Genomic DNA, 25,977 nt, shown 5'->3' with positions numbered 1-25,977 from the left:
GAGACAACATTTGAGGCCAGAATCTCTGACTGGCAGACTGTCTTCCACTCTATCTCGCTGACTGTGCAGTCAACTGCAGCCTTTATCACATTATGACATTTTATCCACATAAATAATCAACGCTCTGTAGGGTTCTGATGTTACAGACAGAAATATGTGATAGAAATCAAAGATTAAAGATCGAGAGATTTGTCTCTCGTGCTGACAGAAAGCAAGTGAATGTAAAGCATTGTGATGTGAGGAGTGTATTACCAACTAACTTAAAATGTTGACATCTTTTAAAATGTAATAATTTTAAAGATATATTAATGTATGTATGCTCAACTAAACATTTGTACAAACCTACATTTTAAATGACCCTTTTTGGACGTCTTTCTCAGTGAGGTTTTTGTTCTATCAAAGAGTCTAATTTAGGCCTTTTCCAACGACATATAGGCCTGTGTTTATGTGGCCTTTCGAGCACATGGAAAATTATATGTCACAGTAAAATTTCTAACAGGCTGCATGTTATAGAAAGGAAGCTGTGAGAGGCCTTTGAAGTCCAATCATCCAGCAATGGCAGTGTATATGTAAGTACAAGACAGCCGAGAAGGGACTACTGTGCTGTGTGTGTGTGTGTGTGTGTGTGTGTGTGTGTGTGTGTGTGTACATGCACATGGGCGTGTAGGTGTCTAAGAAAAGTATGTACAAAAATGTATGTTAAGTGTGTTTATGGGCCCTATTTTAACCACGCAAGTGTAATGACAAACACAAAGCTTCGTTTTGGCCACAGAAAATGTGTTTTTCACAGCAGATTTAGAGGGTGAAGTGATTCATAAATACACTCTCAGCCAGTCACATCACTGGTCATCACTCTGAAACAGCAGTGGCAATCACAGTGAAGCGTGACAACAGTAGCTCAACAAATTCTACTGTATTTCATGTTGTAAATGGTCATATCATAACTTAGCGCGCATAGAACATCATGCAGTAAATCAAACCAATTTATTTGTGTATGCAGCAACTGGTTGAAAAGTATTAAATTAAAAATTATTTACATTTGAAGCATTATGGCCTTATTTCTGTGAATTGCTATGAATATTAGTCTGATGTCGTTAAGAAAATTACAGCTCAGTGGCAGCAGAAACAGACGTGGTTCTGAGGTTTATTCTCAGCTCAACTTCTAAGACACATTTCCACTGAAATACCAACAGCTCACTTTGCACTGCCTCATTTGAATGAACCTCCCACCTGTGCGCCATATATGTATATATATATGACTGTAAATGCCACACAGATGGGCAAAGCCAATTTCAAGGTCAGAAAAGAAACAGTTGGAGTGCTTCTTGCACCGGTGTTGCCAAGAAAATAAGGCTCAAAGTGTGCGAGTGAGCAAATCACTGACTCAGGAAGCATGGTATAGGAAACCGGCATTTCCAGGAATGAGACAGGAGTAATAGTAGAGGTAAAAGTAGAGGGTAAACCTGCCATTTGTCAAACCAAACATAGCCACATCTTAATGTTATAGTTCTGAGCCTGATTTTATAACAGACACACAACCATGCAATGTATATGTGCTAGCACTTGCACACTTGCAGATGCACAAATGTAGCGTTGTGGTTAAATCAGGGAAAACCTATTTTAGGTAGAAAATTGAAAGCTTTTTCAGCCCCTCCTGACAATTAAACGCCTCTGTCTCAGACTGCTGGAACCATGATAAACCTGAACACTGACCCACTGACTAAAGGTGCTGATTGAAACCAGACGACAAGGGGGCGAGAAGGCTGGTGCAATAGCTCCCTTAGAGGAGCCAACCAAACCAGATTTTATTTGTGTTAGACTCATCAAAAAGAAAGGTAGTATAAATTTCATCATCTGTAGAAAATAAAAAAACTACATTTGAGGTTAAAAAGTAAAAGGGACCAATCCAACACATACAAAAATATATTTTGTTTGATCAACTAAACCAGTAGACTGTCATCCCACATTTCATCTTGATCAGCATGATTAGAGACTACACCCTGGTCTGGGGCATGGGGAAGCTGTTCTCACATTTCGTAAGGGTGGGGACACCACTGCCACAGCTGGATACTGACTGAATCTGTGCATCACCAAAGCTGAAAATTTAAAATCCAAAGAAAAAGACCACAGCACTCTGTGAATGAAAAGCTTGCTTAGAGCTAGCCAGATTATGTCTGTGGGTTTAGTTACCAAATGCCAATGTTAACCACTATGGCTTATAGTATTACATTTTGTGTGTGTGTGTGTGTGTTTGTGTGTGCACATGTGCATGGTGTTTGGGCAGCTGGTAGCCCTGGTATAGGATGTAATCACAGCTGGAGATACTGCAATCAACACATTTGCAATTTTACAAGGTAAGCCACAAGCCCATGCATTATCTGATCAGTCGGGGCAGACGGGTGCGGCGTCTAAAATAAGCAAAACACTGGAAAAGTCAACCTACCTTTTCTGGAGTACTATCACAGATAATAAAAATTGGCAAGTTCAAACAACTAGATTGAATGTGGAGTTTTCCAAAAAATTTCCAGTTTGTGTAAGCTTTTGTTTTGAGCAGTACTTCTCTATCTCACCTTGGCCCATAAAGGCTCCATTTAGGGCATCCTTGGCTGTACCGAAGCCCAGTTCTCTGCACACCACACTGGCTGCAGTTCTGTCCCACATGTGGTCCACAATCGTCCCCCATTTTCCGTCTCTGAGCACCTCTACGCGACCCTCACCCAGCCTGGGACCAGCCTTCAGACGCACAGGCTGTACAGAACAGAAAAGGGAATATATGACAGCTTAGGTGCAGTTCCTAAACACACTGTGATTGTGTTAGTGTGGGTAACTTTGTTCATCTTACCACAACTGGATAAGGGGCCTGGGGTCTTCCTGAGGAGATGCGAGCAAATTGAGGTCCTGGTACACACTTAACCACTGCATGTCTCCCGTTCTTACAAGGGGTGGGACTACGGGGGATTGACAGCTGAGCAAGGCACTCTGACAGGGTGTTTTCAGTGCCCATACAGTGAACCTTTTCTACCCAGAATCCTTTCTTCCTTGCCATGAGGCTCAGTCTAGAAGAGAAGAAGAGAAAAGTTTTGGTAATATATTCCAAAAGCCCCTGACAACTTGGATTTAAATATTTAGTATTTATCAATAATATTAAATATTTCTAACTTAATTAGCAACAATCAAAGTTCAAGAAAAAAACATCTTAGTTACTGTTTATTAGCACAGAGCTGACAGAGAATTGTGTGTTTATGTGACTCCATCGCTCATAGTATGAAGCTCAGTTCAACTTGTTTAACAGTATCTCACAGAGTAATAAAACGAGAAAATATGGAAACATGAGAAACTTTTTAATACCTTGTTGATGGATCTACAACCTTAGTATCCCAAATTTTCCTGTAAAAGAACCAAAGAGCGGAGATGGATGTTAGTTCTATCAGATCTGTATATTTGTTGAGGTCACCAACACACACATACGCACACACATATCACCCAGGTTGTGAGGTGACCTGGGTGACCGGTTTCTCATGTAGAGATGTAGCAACTATAGGATATAATGTAGCATTTGCTGTTTGTTTTATATGTAACCTGGCCACACAGGAAGAATTTCTACCACGACGCGTAGCAGCACAAACACATAAAGAAGAATCGTCTTACTGGGGTACTTGGTGATGACTTAAAATAGTTACAGCTGACTTTATCGAGAAAAATGAATCATACAGCTCCAAATAGAACTTTTGTATATAAAACCAGAATGACTTGTGGCTTTGCGGTGAGTGTAAAGTTAGGTAGATTGATGATGATGACTAGTAGAGTTTAAAGAAGAATGCACTGTTCTTGTTCTCTTTCTGCAGCCTCACTTTCCGTCTCTCTTTTTTGCTTTATAGGTTGAGTAGCATATATTTCCATCTGGAATGTGGGCTGCTTGCTATTTACTGTGTTTATGTTTAGAGTGGCAAGTGTATCATATGTTCCTTAGTTATAAGGCAACAGTGCTTCCTGTCACCAACATAAGGATAAGTGTTCAGCAGGAATGTTTCGCTAATCCAAATTTCCCACCTTTACATTAAACAGTTACATTTTAAAATAACACAGACCATTTGAATACAAGTCTACCATTCCTAGTTGCAATGTTTGAACATAACTATAGGATGTAAGCACTATACTGTAAAAGGATTTAAAAAAACACACACAATGTATGTTGAACTATGTCTTTAACTTCCAAAGCCACATGCCATCCAAAAAAAAGTCATGACATTCAACGTCAATGATGTACAACATTTCTGGGAAAACAGGGTTTGACCAAGCACGATATACAAACAAAAACTCTGGCACCACACAGCTCCACATGTCCGAGAAATGCCAGAACCAAATAAAGATTTATGCAGCAAGTAGGCTGGCTTCCTCGGGAGAGCAGTGGAGAGGAAAGCCTTCTGTTCTCTTGGCAAACACGCAAAGCAGACATGCCACACAGACCATGCCAGGACATCCTCAAACCACTGCAAAGTGCATGCACCATCACCGACATTCACATCAATTACAGCAAAACACTCAGATATATACGCCACAGCCTGACTGATGTTTCAAAAATGTTTGTTATGAAGTTCAGACTTTTTCTTGCCTACATGCAGTAGGTGAAGTTAGTAGAGATATTCTGGTGCTGCTATATGCAAAAAATAATTTCATAACGCAATGTATAATATATATATATTTAATATATAACTTTGTTATATAAATTGTTAATGGCAGCGTGTATATAGCACATTAATCCAAAGCTATTCCTCACATTCACTTATCGCCCCCCCATGGAAGGTGACCTGACCATAAGAAGCACGTTGGGGTTTAGCGTCTTGCACTTCAACATGTGGATCATCCACCCAATGTCCAGAATATCTAGTCTATACTGTGTATTATGCTAAACGTGAACACAACACACACAAACTGGTATTCATCAAAATACGATGCACAGCATGGCATCGTGTGTTTGGGAAACTTAAGTATTTTAGTTTTTGTGGCTACTGACACATTTAAAAAAAGAAACTTGATTAGGAAATACTCCAATGCTGATTTCAGTGGCATTCCCCTTTAAAGAAACAAACATGTCTATGGGTATTTACATGAAAGCACAGGCAGGTCAATATTTGAATTTCTGACATGAACTCCAGACATTCCCATAAAAGTAAAGCAAAAAGCCTTTGCAAAACAAACTGAGGATGTTGGAATCAAAAGCAGCATTGTCATTGACATGATGTTATGTAGATGGCTGTGTGAAGTCATGGACTGCTGACTGAACGCTTTCCAAAATCACATAACAACTTGTTTTCTGATGCTGTAAGTAGTCAATGAGCCAGAAAAGACCTCTCATCAAAAATATTAGTATTTGGTAAGGAAAACAAGTGTACACTCATTTCAGCAATCATTTAGCAAATAGAGGTGTTTTGCAGATTGCAGATTCTATTTTTAAATAACACTCTTCAAATTGACTTTAGGTCATTTCTCAGACCCATTGAAGCATAAATGTAGCTTGGAGGAGCTCAGCGAAGTGTTTAAATTATGAACATCTGTAAATAAAATCTCTAGCTTAAACAGCCTTTCAAAGCTATATCAAACACTTCACTTGATGGCAGAAAAATCCCATAATTTTAAATCACATGCACGCTCTAAATAAAGCTGTGTGCGATGTCACTAGACCAAGACTTACTGTAAATTGTGACACATTGTATAGAATTTAACACTTGTTCTTTACAGTGTCTTGAATTACACTTGTAAAACATCTTAAATGGGTCTACCATGTGGCTCTCAATATGTCATTGGGAATAGACACACACACACACACACACAAACACACACACACATTTTCTCATGAGGCAAACATGTCTGTGACTTGTTTGTGACCTCACCACCACAGACCAATCAGCCATAACTATTTTACCTCTTCAGAGACCAACAGGACTACTGCACAGGCTATAAATGACCACTTCAGGTCTTTCATTTGAGTGAATTACAGCACTGTTTGTTCTTAACTTCATTCGAAGGAAATGAAATACATAAATGTCTCTTCTAATATATCAAATCAAATAAGTAACAATAAGGTCTTTAGCTTTATTTATTAAGGGTATAATTAACTCTTTCTAAACACCTGTCACTGTAATAGTTAGTATGACCAGTATGAGAGTATTTCTCTACAAGCTGTGTGCTGATGCAATGAACAGACAGCCTCAGTATTAGTTTGTTTTCCACCTCCATAGCATTCATTGCCCTTACTTAGCCAAACAGTGTATCCAGCACTTGTTGTGGTGCCAAGAGAACAGTCAGAGGCTAATGATAGGGAGTCCCACCCGCCTGTTAAAAGACGAGCATTACACCATTGTTTGGGTTTCATCACGCTCATACTTCTCATTGGCTTCACTGAAGACAAAGTCATTGTATCTTTTGCTGATTTAATGCTCAAATATGAGTCTTAAAAATCCAGAAATATGGGTGCAAGTGAGATTTACAAAATACCATTTGGATATCAATTTTTTAAAAAATTTGTACTACCAAGCTGTTGAGCTGCTGCAAGGATGCCTGGTTTAAATAGTAAATAGTATTGCAGCAGAAAACACGACAACTCCTGAGTGGTTGGGTAAATGTTATCAGGGTGTAAACCTAAGTTTTAATCTTTCACTTTAATGTAAACATTGACTATATTAGAGGTTAAGTATGCCAACATATATTACCATTAAACCTTGATTTAAAACATTTAGTAAGTATATGTCAGTAAGTCCTCTTGGTGGACAGGGAACCTAAAGCTCAGCTAAAGAAAAATGAAAAAGGACTAGATTAAACATATCATTTCTCACACAGAGCATTTTGAAGCCAACAAAATAAATAAATAAAATAAAATAATTTACTAATTTAATACTTTGAGAATCTATAAAAAAAATCGGATATGACAAAAAGTTGCAAAATATTTCCATACTGACTGGAGTGAGCTTAAAATTAAAATCACTCTGCTTCAACTCAGATTTCAAAGTTGGTTTCCACAGTCTCTTCCGGGCCACAAAAATAGCCACAAGCATGCATACAGAAATTAAAAGATGGTGAAATAAATTAGAGAGATTAGAGAGAAGTTCAATGAGGAAGATCAGACAGGAAAACCAGACTTGGTCACACAGAATGTCACCCAAAAGCCTGAAAATGATACCCTCATCGTAAGAAAATTTCGTCTGAAACATAATTAAACATAAAATGCTGGTTAAGTCCCCAAATCACTACGGTGACAGAGGAAGACAGACAGCTGCTGACACAGCGGGCCGCACTTCAAACTGCAGCTGTAATTGGACATATTTCACACGAGCAAGCGAAAATCTGGCTCGTCTGACTGCTGCTCTTGTTCGTTCTCTCCATCTCCTCTTGTTACTCTCTTTCTCCTCCTTCGCCAACTCTGACTTACTCTCTCTCACACACACAGCTATAATTGGGGGTGTTTTTTCACTCTCAGCAGAAACCCCGGAGAGCCTTGGTCCTGACCAACCTGTAATTACAGCATCTTCAGAGTCTCATCCAAGAGACACAGGGAGCAGAAAGACATGGCATAGTCCGGGATTTCTAAGAATGGACTGGGAGACTTGGAGCAAGGTGGAGAAAGAGGGGGGAGTGTCACTGGCTAAATTTGGTCAGACCATGCAACACAATCCTAGGCTTTTCTGGCATCCCTTTAAGTGGAAGATGAACATGAACACTGAACATCATATTGTCCCAAACCTGCTCTGCTAACATTTTGTGATTATAATTACAGTGGCAATTCCAGTCAGAGTGCAATCCTTACAATTACCCCTAAGTCAAGGCTGAAATAGCATTACCTGTATTTCAAGTATTTTCCTGTTTATAACTGCCTGTTATATATAAACATCCCAATACAAAACAAAGATAGGGTTTCATCCTGATTTTAGAAACCAAATACTGTAAAATATATAAAAGTATATCACTAACAGCTAAGATGTTGGGGCATGTGTACACCTAGAACTACTTTGAAGTCAAAAACACATCTTGAGAGGAAACAAATATCCATCTGTAGAGATACAAAACAGGTACAGATTTGGAAACAAATAAATCATTGTGGTTCAGACCAGTGTAGCTCCAGAAGCTAGAGAAAAACACCAGGTCATATCCAGGACAGGCAGACGAAGATATATCAAGCCTCGACTGCTTCAATGCCAGAGCCTTATAATTTACACACACAATAAAGAAGTCAACACAATGGCACACGTTTGCCAAAACCTTTCACTGCGTATTTCTAAGCAGATATGTTGCATGAGGAAGATTTAAAAACAACATCCTGAAACAGCCAGCGGGCAGATTGGCTGCAGGCTTCACTCCAAGTCCTTCAAGCTACAGCAGCCCTGTCCTCCTCTGTCATATTTCTCTTCTTGGTGAGCAGCAAAATCTCTTATGTTGCAGTCATACTAATGTACCAATTGAATTTCTCACTCAACTATTACTTGTACTTCTCACCTCCCATTCTTTGCATTAAGTGGCGAATCTGCGCAATAGGAATCCGATAGAAAATCGAAGAGAGGCATGAGAAGCGTCACACCTGCAATGCGGGGAAGTCGTGCTCTAATAAATGATCCTGTACAGATTGTGTACAGAGTCATGCTGGGGCTGTTCAACGACAGCTCATTCTGGGGACCTTTTATTACCGAAGATATGATGCCTGATGATGCCCTCCTCCAACAATAGAATCTAGTTATAGCGTCACTGTGTTCCCAATAACACAAAGTTCAGTGGAGATAGCTTAATTCAAGGGCAATGCAGAAATACTTTCGCTGAGTGAGTGTGCTCCAATAGGGGTAGTTTGTAAAGTCAATTAAAAGTTAGAAAAGTCTATAAAATGAATAAGTTACCCCCTCCACAGTCATAGCCTTTCAGTAGCAAGAGGAATCTAGCATGTACAATATAGAGCAGATGTTGCGGTCTGTTGCCATTTGAGTCAGAATAACCCCCGGCCAAGAGAGACAGAATAGTTAAACTGTGAATCACCTAGAGCCGGCAACTCTCCAAGAGCAAGATCCAACTAGGTCCCCCTTCCACCGAGGACAGCGAATGGTCAGACACCATTTCTTCTTATAATAGCAATGGAGTTATTCTGTGCTAATGTGTGGTCCTCTCGTGGTTTAAGAGCAGAGCCTTCCCAAAAAACCACTGTCAATGTTTTTTTTTCAGAGGGAGGAGAAGCAGTGTAAATCTGTGTCAAAGGGGCAAAAGGAGGCACCACATGTCTCATGGGAACAGTGTTTGCATGAGGCTTGGTATCGAACCACTTTAAAATAAAACATTTATTTGCATGTTGTGTTGAGAGTTAAATGAGAGGTTTGATACTGTTCTTATGTTTGTCAGTTGAAAATGTAGCTAGAACCAGCAGCCGGTTAACTTAGCTTAGTATAATGACTGGAAACAGCTAGTCTGGCTTTGTCCAAAAAAAAGTTAAAATCCGGCTACCAAACCCCTTAAAATAGTAATTACATATGCAGCTTTATTCGTGGATTAAACAAACAAAATGTAACATGTTATTTTGTGTGCATTACAGGTTATATTCGATGGATTTTGTTACATTTGGACAGAGCCAGACTAGCTGTCTTTTGCTAAGCTAAGCCAAATGCTGATGGCTCCATATTTCCTAAAATGTTCAGAACTGTTCCTTTAATAATGTATTGAAAGACGTGTTCTTTTGGTATTGGCACCAAGACTGACTAGAAGTGTACTGGCAACAGTATAAAAAGTACTCACACACACACACACACACTGGCAGCATGACGCACATGCTGTTGGAGTGGGATGTGCAAGTGTAGAAGAGATGCATGACTGACTCAAGCCTGCAGAGGCTGCCCTGCTAATAAGATGAGTCGCTTCACAAAGACCCTCATCCCACTCTCCAATAGCTACTCCTGTCTCACACATGGTATCGATGGGAGCGTTAAAGCACAATCAGCAGTGATATTACACCACGGCATGGGAATCTAAAAGTTAAAGTGGGGCTGTTTGTCTGAGCGCTGCAAGCTGGAGATAGCATCAGAGAGAGAGTGAAAGAGAGGTAATGAGGTGAGCAGAGGTGATTTGCTTAGAGAGGGTTGTAGAGAAAGGGCAGTAGAGAGGGGACAGGGATCTCTTTATCATCATCCCAAGGCTGAGGAAGGGAGGGGGGAATAAAGAGCGACACGGGGGAGAAGAGGCTGGGGGAGGAAGATAAGCCCCCAAAAGGCCTTTACTCAAAGTGTCTCTAAACACCATGCCACTGTTGTTTTTTTTTATTCTTCAGGATGGGTTTTTATTCACTTAACAATGGGATGAATGGCACAGCATGTTGCCCTTTTGAACTATAGTCAACAGCCCAGTGTTTTGTAATCTAATAACTTGAGTTCATAAAGGTGAATTGTGTTGTTCTCAGTGCAGCTAGCTGAAAGAATTCATACTCACTTGTATGTTTTGACATTGTGCTTAGTCGCCTCTGGAAAGCCGAGCATCCCACACACAACCCGGCTGCTGTTGAGACTCCAACCCAGGTCACAAACCTGCCTCCATCTCCCAGCATGCTTCACTTCCACCACACCCTCTGAGACCAGACTCTTCCTCTTAGTAGCCATGAGGATAGGACGAAGACGGACCTCTTCAATTTGCACCTTACTCTGACCCTTAGGAAGGATGCACATCACATCAACTGATAAGTGTCTTTCTAATCAAAACATCAAATGTATGAAATGTAAGGCAAACTGTTGTACCTGGTAGTGGTGGTGTCTTTGGAACCTGGGGATCTCATGTGGATGTCCGTTACCATAATAGCCATATCCTGGCCCACGGGAGGTCACAGGACCCTGCCACTGAGGTGCGGGGCTGCCATTGGGCCTGGAGGCGGTGGTGTAGCCTCTGCTGGCCGTCTGATCCAGCCTACGCTCAGTGGTGCACACCACCCCCAAGTCTTCAGAGTGTTTACAGTCATTGACCCCCCAGCCGTTGTGTTTGCAGTCCTTCAAGGACTTCTCTGTGCCATCACAGCGTACATTATCCATCCATATTGGGCCTTGTGAAAGAATATACAATTCATTATTTAATTCGTTGTGATTTTCATTGATTGTTCAATAGACAGACTGGGCAAAGCATCTACGCACAGGCCCGAATTAGTTCCTAAACACCTAACACTCGACTTTTACTGGCATGCTGATTTAGGGTTGCACCTTAGTGGCATGTTTAACAGTAGATACGTAGTGTTTTACAAGGCAGGATCCTACTCCTAGAATCCACTCAACCTTCTCTTTAATTTGGATTTAAAAGCAGCAGTAAAGAATGTACATAAACCACAGCAAGTGTTGCACAACTCTGGCAAACGAATGCTGTCATTATTCTGAAACAAATGCCCTTTTTTGGCCCATATATTTGCTCTAACAGCTTGCCAGGAGACCTTAACGAGATGTAGACTCCAGTGCCACGACAAGTTATCTTTGTCACTTTATGATGTTAGTTATTTTGGATGTCTTAATTGGTGGACTTTTGGTATAAAGCAATACATGTAGTTTGTACTCGGGCAAACACACTATATCATGGACGTTTCTGTAGGAGACAGATTGGGATGAACTGTTCCAATATGGCTGCTTGCCAATGAGTCTAAGAATTTCTGAATCAAATAAATGACCATGTCAGTGTAATGGGCCATTTGCAGAGCTCAGCAGAAAATCCACAGGTGTAATTAATACAATTAATGATGGCTCTGTTCCAATTAGGTCTGTCAGTAAGGCTTGACAGTGCCAGCAGACGGTATGCACAGTGGCTTTGAAACTAGTAAAGCCAAATGGACTGCAGCCCCTACTAATATTATCAATTACACCTGTGGTGTTGCATTATTACATTACATTACATTACATTACATTGCATTTAGCAGACGCTTTTATTTTTAGTTTTGTTAGATGTTTCTAGGTTGCAGCTATAATACATAAGAGAGCCCCCTTCTACTCTTCTTTTATAACTCATATCCAGTCAGTTTGGCCCACAAGAAAAAATGGTGACATTTGACCTTTCCTCAGACTACCAAAGATGGCTTAATTATAACGTGCTCACCCGCTCCTTCTCCATACTTTGCGCTGTGTGCCCAGGTTATACCACCCCGGAAACCCAGCTCTCTGCACACCACGTTGGCCAGTTTGATGTCCACTTCATCATCGCAGATGGTCCCCCAGGTGTTGTTGTGCAGCACCTCCACTCGCCCTTCGTGCGGTTCTCGCGCGTAGTTTCCCGCCAAACGCACCTTGGCGGCTGGCGCGCGAGCCGCCCTGCGGTGAGAGGACGTCGTGCCCCGTCGAGGTTCAGCACGAGCGGGACAGGAGAGGGACAGCAGAGCGAGGAGGACGAGGAGCAGGAGGGAGCTCAAGCAGAGGGTGCGGGTCATCGTGACTGAAAGGAGGGGGTCTGCAGGTAAAGGGGTGAAACGCTGCATGATTTAAATAGTTAAAATAGTCAATGCTGCGCGGTGTTTTTATTCATTTATGTCAAATTTAACAGCGGAGTCACTTTACTAGCTTGTCAATTAAGCAGAGCGGGGCTACAGGCTAATTTATCCTTAATGAGAAACATCTATCATCACTTTTAGACACATCCTGAGACTTAAAACTACTGTGGATACATTAAATTCAAACAGCCAGCCAGTAGAGAACCGAGGAGGCCTGGATATTAAACGGACCAACGCTGACATCCTCTGGACAAAATAGTTCAGGTAGGCATGGCTAAGTACAGCCACCAGTATGCACTTTACCTTTATCAAGAAATGAGCTGTGTGCTCAGACAGACTGCAGTGGCAGCCCTTCTGTTCACAATCAAAGAGATACAACTTCACTTGTTTTTATAGTCCCACATTTCAGTTTTTAATCCCTGCAGCAGCATCAATCTTGCAGTGATGCAATGGAAGCCTCAACATATGAAATGAATGCTTTCCACTCATGTCAAACATAGGCATGTAATTAGAGACACGCCAGCGCCTTTTTGTATTGCAATTGACGTGAATTAAAATTCCCCAAGGCTAACTAACCAGACAGAAACACGAGGCAGGTTATAACTGGAGGTTGACAAGTGACACAGGCAAACAAGAACTCAAGAGACGCACACTGAAACACTAAATCACTACAGGCCACAGGGCAACACTGAGCACAAAATACACGAAATTTGTTTGTCTATGGTGATGGTAAAATTACAAAGGAACAAACCAGCAACAAGCAAATAGAGACTAGCCTTAGTAAATCATAGTGAGGAAAATGCAGCCTGTTTGCATACAGCCTTAATCTGTAAGTTTAAATCAGTGTAAGAACAACATTTAAAACAACAGATACTTCCTCTAAATGTTTGAACTGTGTTAGTATTATAACTAACTCTGTTTTTTTTGGTCTGTTTTTCTGTTTTTTAACTCTGTTAATGTATCTAGTTGAAATAAAGAATCCAGAGAGGAGAGAAGCATCTCAACCCTTAAAACACCTGTTACACATTCACACAGATGCAAATACAAAATACATTTTAAAAAATAGACACTGCACTGTAGAGACTGAGAAGTCAAGTGAGAATAAAATGTTATTCTTTGCCAAGAAACGGGTAAAAGGAGAAGGTGAAAGTTCACTCACCTGGCAGGCAGCAAATGTTTGCAGTGGTGGACGTCACCAGCTAGGGGAGAGTGACTGAGTGAAGGAGTGTGTCTACTAAATGCTCTCCTTAGTCAATCCTCCCTTTTTCCCTCCTTCTCCCTATATCCCTGCCTCCCTCCCTCCCTCCTTCCTCCTGTGCTCTCTTTCCCTTTAGGTATCTTTCTCTAATATAGAAGTGTAATTCCAATGCTAAAATGTAATTGTCTTAATAATGTCCCAACTCTGTTCCTATAAAATCTAAAAATATCAAAGCAGTGAGGCTCTTCTGATGGAGGATTTGTCATTTTAACTTATTCTATGTTCCTTTCTTTGCTGACATTTATAAAATTGTGGATGAATACTTTTAAGCATTGCTGAATGAGATCTGAGATGAAATATGGGGCAGTCAGCCCTCACAGATAAATGAATCTGATGGTGAATGAAATGAAATTAATCTCTAGCAACCACAAGACTCATCAGTTTCAGGCTGGGATGTTTTGTACCTTAGTAGAAATGGACGTCATACATTATGAAATCCATTTTCATGATTGAATCAAGTGTTTTTCTCTGATTGGGCATCTTTGCACCTCTCTACTCACTCAGAGCGTTACACAACCTTTCGGTGGGTAAACGTGTGTAAATGTAACCAACAGGAAGGACTCTGGTTCCAGAATAGTTTCAAACATCAAGTTCCAAGTGTCTTAAAGAAGCTCCCCATACCACAGGGTAGATATTTCCTTGTTGAGATGGCCGCAAACCACCAGCTCTAAAATAGGCTCAGCCTCATCGTAGCCATGGTGAACGTGACTGATGAGAATATGCCATACCACCCCTGCTCAGAAGTATGTTACCTAACCTGTGCCTAACCTGTCTTTGTGATATAGAAAGTATAAAGATTGAACTGATCAGTGTAGATCCTGATTTAAAAAGGAGGTCCTCCTTTATGGCTTCCTAGGGTCACTTCAGTGCTCAGTCCTGATCTGACTGCTTAGGCCTTTGTACAAGTTTAAAACTTGTTTATTTATTTTTTGAGTCATTTTGGGTGGATTTGGGACAAATATAGCCTCAGGGTGTTGTGTTGATAAACTGTATTTCAGTTTTCAAGTCAACCTCAGTGGGCATCTTTTTTGAGGCAGCAAGGTTTATTCAGAGGCATGAAAAATTACAATCACGACAGGGGAGGTAGGAAATGAAACATCGACCACAACCGTAAAAACACTTACTTGTATGCAGAGTGAAAAAAAAGAGGGGGAAAAAATCACATGTTACATATATGTGTATTTGTGTGCACACATGTAAACTTTGAAGTTGTAATTGAGATGTTTGCCAGTCATGGTGTGACTGGGTGGCAGGATGGTGGTCCCTCCCTGACTGGTAAACCCGAACAGGAAGAGCAGACCCCCTATTAGCGGGGCCAAATCAGAGGGATCTCCAAGGCCGACAGGGAAAGGAATGAAAGCTGTAAAGAGAAGAAAGGTGTTTAAAAATATGACTATCGTTGCTTTGTGTGACATCCTTCCATTATAACTTGAGATGCACTGTTGCATATCAGACTAATTAAACTAGACCAGACAGGTGTCCCTGCGTGTGTGCCAATACTTAATAGCTCAGTGGGTGCGTGTGCTAGTGAGAGTGCATTACAAGGTCTCGGAGGGCTCACAGGGCTAAGAGTATCTGAACGAAGCAACTCTCAGTGGCAGAGCTCTCGCTCTCTCCACCTCTCTAATTACGCCGACCGAGCCGGCTCTGCCCTTACCCACAATCTGTGGAGGCATGAAATAAATACATGCTCTTCAACAATAAACAAGTGCCTTTTCAAAAGACAGCACCTCCTCATACTAACCCCCACTTGCCTTCTCTTCAGGCTTTCATAATGCTTTTACTTTCAAAGAGTGCTATAAGAGCGCATACTGTATACAGGATACGCTGTACAGGTTATAGGGCTGAGAGTGTGAAGAGAATGACATCATTCCTTTAAACACACACAAGGTGGGCTAAAATTTCACAATGAGGTCAAAAATATTTAAAACAGGATTCTAATTTCACGTTAGCAATGGATACCTTCACACACCCATTTATGTTTGAAATATAACCTTATCTAGCATTCATACAGCCAACACCAACCATTTTAAATGCATGCATGTAATTTTATACTGATACTCTACTCTGATAGCTTTCAGATAGTCAGGGTAATTTTCAAAGCAGCAGAGGCAAAGATATTCTGATTTTCTTCCTTGTGAATCAAGCCCCTAAAACATTTCTTATTAGGCTATCCCAGTCTTCTTTGTGGACATGCTTTCTGTTACTTGTTTTTTTTTTACTTTTGGAAAGCATTATACAATGTTTTCACATGCTGTGTAGTACCCATGAGTGAATTAAACTTCATATGTAATGTTTTACGAAGTAGCCTACATGCAGGTTGCATCAGGTTTCAGTTCCTCTCCATTCAAAATGTCATCTGTGGCATAATAGTTGCTTTTCCCACACATTCTCAGTTCTCTTAGTCATGTCTCCATCTCCCACTGGTCTCGGTGGTTACAGATTCCCTAATGCATCTTTCATGCTGGCCACACAAGTGTCTCCCGTAGGACGGAGGTTTTTTACCACCTCATCCGAACCCATGTTCGAATATCAAATAAAAACTGACAGCCTTAGATGACAGGGTTACCATATTCCCCACCCCCCACACCAGTATGGTCTGCTTTGATTTACTTCTTGAGGGTTTTGAGCATCAGGATTGACTTAAAGGAACGTCTTGGTTTCTGGAGATCAAAAAAAAAAAGATGAATGTATATGTGCATTGCACAGGCTGGTTAAGTTGGTGGTGTTTCAGTGCAATGAATACATGTTTCAGCATGTACAACACTGCCACCTTGTGGCATGCAGAAAAACTACATACCAATGCCAGAAAATTCACATTTTTGCAACGCATGAGCAGAATAACTGCATACATCAGACATTTCTCTTTAAGTCATGTAGAGACAAATACAAATACATGTTCTAGGTGTTTCAAATACATTTTATTAAATATAAAATCCTCTTTTGCAGTGCAGTAACGATAATACAAAATATTTTGAAGATTAATTAAGAATTGCAGTGCTCTGGTTATCAATGTGTACATCAGAATTAAAACTCCATTTCCTGAAACATTTTGAAACAAGGTAAAAATAAAATAAAATAAAAACTAAAAAACATACCAAATAGATACAATTAAACTCAGGGCAATCTTTTGTCAAATTCTGAAATTTCAATAAGGTGAAATCAAAATGTGCTGCGGGAACATCCGACACATTTTATTAGGCAAAACTAAATGCACTGTGCAACCGTAGTAAACAGCACCAGCCAAAACAAGCAAGTTTGTTAAATCAACAAGTGTAGTCTTTAGGTTTGGTGTCCAATTCCTTTTTTTGTAAGTTTGAGCCACAAGACAGAAAGTAATACAAGAAAAGTAGTAGTGCAGCATCTGACAGATTTTTGCACCAAATGAATATTAACTGTAGTTTGTTAAAGCCAGAAAAGGGGGGGGAGCTATTTCTTTACTCTACCATAAAGAGAAAAGACAAAAGAATTAAAGCTGTGTTCAGCTCCCAGGATGTTGTAAAAAAGGAATAGGAAAAAAAACAGGTATAAATAGGAAAATAAATACTCTTGCTATGCTGTGCATAGTTTAATAGTGAACGTAGTGTGGACTGTGTGGCTGTAATTGTTATCTAGTGGTTGATAAAGACACATGCCAATGGGTTTTAATGAACTGTCTAGTGTTGAAACTCGTGAAAGAACAAGGCCGTTTTCAGAGCCGTCAGATGAAGCATTCTTTGGTTCACTAAAATACTGAAATGGAGACCACCCTAAGGTCAAAAACACTGCTTTTCAAGGTTCAAAAGTTCTTTAAGTGGACCATGTTACACGTGGCCATAAATGTGTGTGCACAAATTATTTTAAAGGCACTGTTCTATAGTACGACATCACCTTGTTTGTCATTGACATTCCAATCTACAAAAATGGACTTCTTGTGCCAGAGGTGGGAGGCGTGTACGTCTGACACAGAACTGACAATCAAGTCGGCACCTTTCTTTTGCATAGGCATAAAGCAGTGTGATGTTTACTATGCAAATATACCTGAAGTATATTTCATATTCTAATGCTGCGATAAACTGGATGAAGGCCATTCATTTGCATTGGGTATGCAGAACAGTACCACAACCAGTTCTCCTACTGTCCACAAAAATGGGGGAGAAGAAGTCTGCAGAACTGAAGAATGTCACACCTGACATTTCATGCAGTCCAATACAACTAAACCAAAAAACCATGAACTCCAAGCTGCTGTACACTTCAGAACAAAACCTCTACTGAAAGTAGACCACAACAGCCTCTGTTCACACCCTTATTCTACTGAACTGCATAAGACCGTCAAGTGTTTTCTATTACTGTCATGCAGTGTGTGCATCAACTCTTTCAAGGACAGCCAATAGGTAAATAAAATTAAATATACACACAATCCATGCATTAATACATACAATTTTTCAATCTCTCAAGTCTATTTACCCATGTACCCATGTTTACTTAAGTAAGGCTACACAGAACAGTATAAAGGCACCTCTGTGGGCCTCTGTAGCTTTTTGGCTAAAAGAAAACCCTCATCTGCATAGGAGAGGTACTGAAATGTCCAGTATGTCTGTTGGTAAGTCTTTGGTCTGGTGGACAATCTGTATTGGCATAGGAACACCTAATGGTAAATAAATGAAGCCCCAATATGAACCGCATAGTAATGGGAGCAGTTGTGGGCCATGGATCAAACTAAACTGTCAAAAAACCGTAAGTTAAAGTATTGGTCAAAAACATTACTAACCATTGAACTTTGAAAAATGGGGAGGAACACTGCTTTGTGGTGGCATTTCTAAAGAAGGAACATCCCACACATCGTCACTGAAGCACCTTGGCCTGAGTCCTTTCATTACTGCTATACATAAGAGTCATTACCTCTTTTTCCATTAGGGGACCATGGCAGTTTCACTTCCTCATTATGTTGTGTTGCCTGTGATGTTAGTTGTATCCCTTGAAGTGGGAGTAGGTCACCATGTGCCATGAAGCGCTGTGATTATGAAGGTCTTTGTTTCAAATCAAAGACTATACAAGGTGAATTCCTTGCACACTTCTGGTTAATGTTGTACTGCTGAGCAATCTTGTTCAGTTTAGTCTTCAACCCTTCATACTCCCAGTCTTTTGTGGCACATGTGTGACTATCCCTGCCCTAGAGCCTGAGTACTGGCTCTGACTATTCTGGTCCATTCTGCTACAGTGAATATTTTTAGCCCAGAGAAGCTGGTCCAGTAAGTGCCGGCTCCTTTGGTTCAGTCTGTGCATCCCAGTTTCCTGCACGCTACTGGGGCAGAGAGTAGGCTGAGTTCAAGGCTGCCAAGGTTTCCTGTCCTTGCCTTTCTGATCAGGAATGTGTTTGTAGCGACATTTGTCACCAAAATGGCAGCCGGTGGTTCTCCAGAAGTAACACTCATCTCCGTTCACTGGGCCACGTCGTCGCGGTCTGGGCAGATGAGAGGAAGATGACATAAATAGAAATACAACAAGACACAGAAAAACATGAAGTGTTGTCTGGCTGTCAGTTGATTAATTAATCTAATCAATTACATGTTTTGTGATTAATTAATCTAATCAATTACATGTTTTGTGATTATTAATCTAAATAAATCCATATTTACTGTGAAAACACTTGCAATCTAAACTGATTGGGAGGTAGACTCAGTCTAGTCTCAACGCCTGTTCATGTGTGGCCTGATAAGACTTAGCTTGATAAATCTACTGTGTACAGCTGTGTGTGACCTATAGGGTCAAGCGGTACGATAGAGCATGATTATTCTCTGTTCATTTTTTCTGACGCGTTATAATAAACAAGGCAAAACAGACCCATTATTTTGACAACCCTAAAAAGTATAGGAGCAATTTGTCTAAAAACTGTAACGAAAGTCTAAGAAAACATTCAGAAGAGTCAAAACTGAGCACAATTAAGAGACTCTGTAAACACACAAACCACACACAGCCAGCCAAGTTACAGTCTCCAGCATATCCCGTTACACCAGTTGACAGACTGACAGGTGTTTTATCATGTGATTGCTAATTTCTCACTCCTTAATGTCATTGTAACTTAGCATACTCAGACACCAACACTAGCTCCCTTTTCCCCTGGATAGGGCCATCTCAACCCTGTCTTGTGGTGTGTGTATATTATTCAAATTTTATAATTAGTTTACCCAACTAGTCATTTATGGGGTTGACTGACAATGGTGGGGAGTTTTAATTGATTATTTGACTAATGGCATACATCCCTGCTCTTGTTGTATGATTTCAGTGACCTAGAGAGCTTCTAAAGTGAGACTGAAGTGCTTCTTACCCAGCAGTTGCCCCTGCCTGCTGTGTGACAGGAAGACAGGTCTTAAGTGGAATGGGAAGGACCCTCTGAGTGCGACGGTCAGGATAGCGCACCACTAAACGTGTGTTCTCAATACAATAACCCTGTGAGAAGACGAATACATGCAACTCTCCACAATGATGTTCTGTAAAAAACAGGCACAAGATTGAGTAACGGGAACAAAAGAAGTACTCACATTAAGTTTCTCCATGGCACGAGCAGCCATGTTTGCATTCTTGAAGTTGACGAAGGCACAGAATCTCTCATGCAGCACACGGATACTCTCTATCTCGCCATACCTACAACCCAAAGCAAACAACTTAACCAACAAGTCAATAAATACCTTGGTTAAATATTAGATTTTTTCATATTACTGTTCAAAGAGGCTGAAATTCCTTTCTTTTGAATAAGGAAGTGGAATGTTGTGAATATAAAGTCATAAATTCAGTTAGTATGAAATATTTTATTGAACTAGGATCATACATTTTAAAAAGGTCCCATAGGTGTTTCTCAGTTAGCTCAGTCGTCACATTTCCCACCCACAGCGATGGACAAGGGCTTCTAAAGGAAAGAAAGGAATGTGATTGAAGGCAATAAAAAAACACTAAAGAAGTGACAATGTATAAAGACAAATGTCTAATCCACAAGAGGCTTCAAACCCCTCTGACCCCTCGCTTTGATTGGACAAACAAATGGTCACCTACCCTGGTTGCACAACTGATGGATCTTGGCTCCCTGCAAAACAAAGAGCTCCATCAGTAGAATATATAGAAAAAAGGTTGTATGTTTTTAGCACATACATATTGTATACATTACTCTAGACAAAGACAAAATGCAAACAAATATTTACAGCACATGTAAGCTTACCCTTGGCAACATCAGAACAAGATGTCAGAACAGCCTGCACAGTTGAAAATTTCTCCAGCAGCAGGACACTTTGTCCTTCTTCAAAACCAAGCTCCTGAGGAATAGAAGAAGAATTTAAAAAAAAAAAAATGAATAACCAGTCAAAATACAATCAAAAGGAATGAGGTTTTAAGTCAGGATGACAAGTTCAATAACAAAATGTTATTTCCAAAAATGAAAAGTTGAGAGGAAGTTCTGGTTATTTCCATTCACAGCTGCCAAGCTTACAGGAAACACCTTTGCAACTTTGTTTGCAAGTGTACGTACCATCAACTGCAGCACTCGGCAGTTAAACAGTTCATTAACAGCCTCGTCACAGTCTCTGTCCAGTTTTAGCACCTGCTCCATAGCCTTCTCTGCCTCACTGTACCGCTACAACACACACAGACACACACATGATGCACAAAATTAGTTAAGTAAAGGCCAATATTATCACGTGAAGCTATTCGGTAGATATTTCTTGCGTGTGTATATGGCAAGGCCACAGAAGCCTGCACTCACCTGCATGCCCATGAGAGCACAGCCCTGGCGGAAGTGTCCTTTGGGCCAGTCTGGAGCTAGCAGAATGGAGCGTTCAGCGTCTGCCAGGGCCTGAGGGTACTGCTCCAGGCAGTAATAGCAATAGGAACGATTCCCGAAGAACCTACAAGACGCAATATAAAAAAAAATACGTTATTTGTGTGCTCCCTTTTCTAATAAACTAGCCATGGCCATGAATGTACCTGTTATCCTTTGGATCACATTTGATGGCTTCTGTAAACATACTGACTGCTTGGGTGTACTGCCCTTCTTGCACCAGCTTTATCCCCTTTTCTGTTAGAAAGAAAAAGATGCTTGTAAACAATTCTCAGGTGAGCTAGTAGGCAAAGACATCATATTCCTCTGAAATGAAAAATGAAAAGGCTGATTATGTACTCTGCTATGCAGAAATAATCCATACCTGTCAGTGATGCACTTTTCTTGGTCATGGTGTCAGTTCCGTTGGACTGTAAGGAAAAACAATCATCAGTTTATTATTCACAAATTACTTTTTTTTCTGAAAAAAAGAAATAAAACTATACTTCAGTGCTTGAGACAATGAGGTCGCCCCATCAATTGTACACTGGACGTACAAAGATACGATTTGAAGAAAAGGATTTATCTAACGAGTTCTGAAATTTTGTTGGGTTCAATAAATCATTAGCTTAATTCAACACACAACTGTCCAGACCGGACGCTTCATCCCACAGCTGAGCGATAGTAGATTACACACACACACACACACACACACACACACACACACACACACACACACAAACAAACACACACACACACACACACACACACACACACTGTTGTAAAGGCTTTCGTGGTCCAGAGTCCACTTTTCCCTCACATCGGACTTTGGATCCGCTGCCACAAGGATAAAAGTGGAGAGTTATGTTAGGAACTCTCGCTATACCTCCTCATGTTACACTATCATTTAGCTTTCATTCACCTCTCTCCTGGCCTCATTCTCCTTGTTCTCTTTGGACTTGCGACTTGATCCTTTGGGTTTGATATGGCTAGCAGCATTAGCAAAGAAGGCACTGCTCACGTCCCACTCAGGCTCCTGTGGGACACAGACACTGGTGTTCAATCATGCGTCATCCAGACACTTGCACAATACTCTAGTTATAGTGTCCCTTACTTCTTCAGCGGATCTGGCTTGGGTCTTCTGATGTCCCTTGATTCCCGAAGGAGCCACGTCTGGAGTGGTGACGTATTTCTGTGAGGCAGCTGCCTCATTTTCCTCCTCCTCTTTCTGCACTGTCTGTTTCTCCTGTTCAGCGCCGGCTTCTGCTTCTGACTCGCTCTCATCCAGTTCAGAATCTCCCCCTCCATCCTCATCTTCATCATCCTAATGTTCAGAACCACATATATAATATAAGATGTACAGTCATTAACAGTAGACAAATGTAGGTTGCATTAATAGAAAGAATAATGAGATTGTTACCCGTTCGGTGCTCTCGTTTTGCTTAACCTGCTCCTGCTTCTTACGTTTCCGACGGCGCTGAAACAGATGCAGCACTTGACACATTAGAAAATGCACTTTACTCATCTTTCACAGCATAATAGACATCAAATGCATGTTTAGTGGATGTGAGGACCTGCACGCTCACCTTCCTCTTCGCTTTGCGTCGCTCTGCCCTCCGTCTGACCTTCTCCTCCTCACTCAAATCCTCCTCTCCATTTAATGCATCCTAAACAAACAGCACAGTTGAACATTGCACCAGGCATATACCTCCACCCTAGTAGGTTTGACATCACCATGTCAGTCTGACACCATTTGTTTACCTGTGACAAAGGGGCATCATCACTTGGGTCAGCGGTTGCGGCACCACAGTCCATCTGCTCCTCCTGCTGCTGGACAGGGGGGCCTGTTTGGAGAGAAACACAAGCACATCAGCTCTCAAGAACCAGATCACACAGACTTCTGCGGTTTTCGTTTTTAATCAATGCTTGGGGATCAGATATGTGGTTTGTTGGAACTGCTCTAATCTAGAAAATGTGTGAATGAGTGTGGTTCGTTCTTAAACTGATAAAGCGTGCAGGGAAAGTTAGCACAGCAAGTCATTGTCTGCACACATTATGTTCCATCAAACAAAAACAAAAAAATGTTGTCTGGATTGCAAATAAACACGTTCCTCCTTCCTCATTCACATTCAAGTCAAACCATTGCAACCTCTGATAACAAGAAACAAAAATCACATAGGGTGGAGACTGGCAAAGATGATGTAATGCTTTCTTATTAAAAGCCAGGAAAGCTCAGCCTGAGACAGAAAGTGCAAACAGAACAGAAAACTGCTCAGTGAGATTGATTCAAGTTGTTTGTTAAGACTCAGTTTACTCATATGCATCAATCAATGCTGTTTGAGAACATGACATCTTTTCTCAGAAACTAGGTCGAAAAAAATGACATTGAAAACAACCACTGCCCTGAATGTGGGATGTGCGTGAATGTGCGTGCGTGCGCGCGCATGTGCATAGATGAGATCAAACCGTTGATTTAGGCCCAGTGGCAGCAGGCAAATGGCAAGACAAAAGGAAGCAAAACACCGGACCATGCAGGAATCTATGTGGTGTCAGATTTCAATTTGTTCAGCAAAGATCTCCAAAGAGTGACAAATTCATACTTGGTTTGTGACTCATGATGTGACTCTGACTGGAGTTTTGCTCTATTGGCACACAAGCTCTCTGTACTGCTTACTACATTACTTGTGGGGGAACACGAGCACAATCAGTCAGTGAACTTCCTCTTTCTATAGTGTATTTGACAGAATCACCATTTTAGACAGTGCTGAGGCAAGTACTAAATATATGATTAGTGTAAGCAACGAACGGCACTATCTAAACTCTGCTGCCTAAATCATCCATCCACGCACATTTTTTTTTGCACCCTACTAAACCACGTCTCATTGGCGTTGGTACAGTAAGGAGTGTACCATCGCAAGTATTTAATGTCTCCAAACATACATCGAAAGAGGAAGGAATTTCAGCTGTCTGCCCCCACGACTCAAATGTCACGACACAGCTACCGCTCAAGCACAGCTCCATCCCATTAGCCCAATCAGGCTTTCTGTCAAATCTTACCTATAACCGCACGTCCTCCCGACAAATAAATGATACCGTTGGAGAGCCGTGGACAAAAAGCAACAAAAGAGTCACTGTTTCTACCCTTCGTGGAGACAGCTTAAATTAGTGTTGAGCTGAAAGGTGAGCTCTTTCCACAGGAATGCAAAATAACAGTGTATCATCACGGACTGGATGGCTTCAACCAGGAAATCAGAGTTTTGTTCCTTACCTCAGCATTACAAAGAGAAAGGGGACACAGTCAAATAATAAAACCAAGTGTCAGTGGCTTTAAGTGAGTTACATAATAATTAAAAACAATAATAAGAGTAACCTAATTCAGCCTTTCTACACAAAGGTCAAAGTGTTGTGGATGGACAATTTAATTTATGATCTACATGACATCCCTTCGTTATAAAAGAACCATAAAACAGAAGAAAAAACAAATATCCGGTCAGCTCTCTGATGCCAAGTGAGACATTAAAAAATAATAAACACTTAATTTCCTGATTCAATGCTGGGAAACGGCCTCTGATGGTGTTTTTAACAAGTCAGTAAACTAACCTGCTCTACGAGGAAACTAAATACACATGCACAAGCAAGAAAAGGAACAAAGTGACAAACACATGACTTATTTAAACACACATTACTTGATGCTCGTATAACTCACCGAGCTCGGCTACACCTATCTGAAGCATTGTGATCATACCAACAAGTAGTTTTTGTTTTGTTTTTCCAGCTACATCTCGCTGCTATTTAAAAAGTCGACATTGTAGGTTTTCGTGTTATTGCTGGTTATGTAAAAAACAAAAACAAAAAACGGTCTGTTGACGTCCGTCTTAAAGATATTTAAAAGTTGTTGGCAACGAGTGCGCAAAAGTTGAAAAATGTGCAAGCGAGCGAGGGTGGAACTGGCAACAGGGGAACTCTCATTGTTTAACCAACAAGTTAGTTTGAATTTGACGACAAAGACAACAGCGAAACACGACCATAAACATATCGTTTAACAGCCCCACGTGTTAGATATTGTACTCTGGTGTCGTTGTCTCTCTCGTTTTGTTATCAGTTGAACTTGTGATTGAGTTTTTAAAAAGTTTGGCTCAGTTTTTTTTCTCTTCTTCTTCTTCTTTCTCTCTCTCTCTCTCTTTTTTTTTTCCTTACCGCTCCCGAGTCCCAACAGCCTGCATATATCTCTGGTGAATTTCATGAGCGCAACCATCCAGCATTATCGTCTCAAATATCCCACAAGGAGTATTAAAAAAAACAAAAGAAAACAAAAAGGTTTTAGGTCAGTGTGGACACGTTTGTAACATCGGGACTATCGACAGCGAATCTGCGGGAATCTTTGGTGGTTTAGTCCACTTCCTGAGCGTCAAACGCAGACGTTGGGTCCACCCTGAGCAACGTCTTAAAGGGACAGTACACACC

General features: G+C 40.8%; 2 protein-coding genes and 1 long non-coding RNA gene across 6 annotated transcripts in view; 1 reads left to right on the top strand and 2 right to left on the bottom strand.

Annotated features, from left to right (window-relative positions):
* The window catches only part of loxl4 (lysyl oxidase-like 4), a 22,124-nt gene extending 8,350 nt beyond the window's left edge, over window positions 1-13,774 (bottom strand). Inside the window, exons 1-7 of the mRNA XM_010745686.3 lie at window positions 13,629-13,774; window positions 12,082-12,429; window positions 10,752-11,050; window positions 10,450-10,664; window positions 3,349-3,387; window positions 2,843-3,056; window positions 2,571-2,748 (exon numbers count right to left, since the gene is read on the bottom strand). Of these exons, the coding sequence (XP_010743988.3) occupies window positions 2,571-2,748; window positions 2,843-3,056; window positions 3,349-3,387; window positions 10,450-10,664; window positions 10,752-11,050; window positions 12,082-12,409 (1,273 nt within the window). The 5' untranslated portion in view covers window positions 12,410-12,429; window positions 13,629-13,774. The remainder of the gene's footprint in view (window positions 1-2,570; window positions 2,749-2,842; window positions 3,057-3,348; window positions 3,388-10,449; window positions 10,665-10,751; window positions 11,051-12,081; window positions 12,430-13,628) is intronic.
* LOC113745599 (uncharacterized) lies at window positions 12,319-20,096 on the top strand. The gene is made up of 3 exons (XR_003462233.1): window positions 12,319-12,435; window positions 12,611-12,733; window positions 19,993-20,096. It is a non-coding gene; the product is annotated as an uncharacterized LOC113745599 (long non-coding RNA).
* On the bottom strand, window positions 16,625-25,931 carry zgc:123010 (tetratricopeptide repeat protein 31). Of its 4 annotated transcripts, none has more exons than XM_027277391.1 (16): window positions 25,711-25,931; window positions 23,275-23,357; window positions 23,100-23,180; window positions 22,934-22,990; window positions 22,628-22,837; window positions 22,436-22,549; window positions 21,899-21,944; window positions 21,681-21,771; window positions 21,460-21,601; window positions 21,226-21,330; window positions 20,920-21,013; window positions 20,757-20,787; window positions 20,536-20,610; window positions 20,249-20,351; window positions 20,035-20,156; window positions 16,625-19,170 (listed from the first exon to the last, which is right to left on the bottom strand). In XM_027277391.1, the coding sequence occupies exons 1-16, from the start codon at window positions 25,766-25,768 to the stop codon at window positions 19,035-19,037; spliced, it is 1,548 nt and encodes a 515-aa protein (XP_027133192.1). In that variant the 5' UTR covers window positions 25,769-25,931; the 3' UTR covers window positions 16,625-19,034. The 4 variants fall into 4 exon arrangements, with proteins under 4 accessions (XP_027133192.1, XP_010742938.3, XP_010742962.3 ...); XM_010744636.3 differs by having other exon boundaries at window positions 20,536-20,613; window positions 25,711-25,930; XM_010744660.3 differs by lacking the exon at window positions 25,711-25,931 and adding an exon at window positions 25,220-25,700 and having other exon boundaries at window positions 20,536-20,613.
* Window positions 25,932-25,977: the final 46 nt, after the last annotated feature.

This window comes from Larimichthys crocea, chromosome III (genome assembly GCF_000972845.2).
Source record: "Larimichthys crocea isolate SSNF chromosome III, L_crocea_2.0, whole genome shotgun sequence".
NCBI classification, from domain to species: domain Eukaryota; kingdom Metazoa; phylum Chordata; class Actinopteri; family Sciaenidae; genus Larimichthys; species Larimichthys crocea.
This window is presented reverse-complemented; position numbering and strand designations above follow the sequence as displayed.

Coding starts and splice junctions, on each gene's coding strand:
- zgc:123010 (XM_010744636.3), bottom strand. CDS start 25,768: ATGGTTGCGCTCATGAAATTCACCAGAGATATATGCAGGCTGTTGGGA. Junction 23,358..25,710: donor GCTGTTGGGACTCGGGAGCG/GTAAGGAAAAAA, acceptor CTCTCCAAACAG/GCCCCCCTGTCCAGCAGCAG. Junction 20,614..20,756: donor CCATCAGTTGTGCAACCAGG/GTAGGTGACCAT, acceptor TCTTTCCTTTAG/AAGCCCTTGTCCATCGCTGT.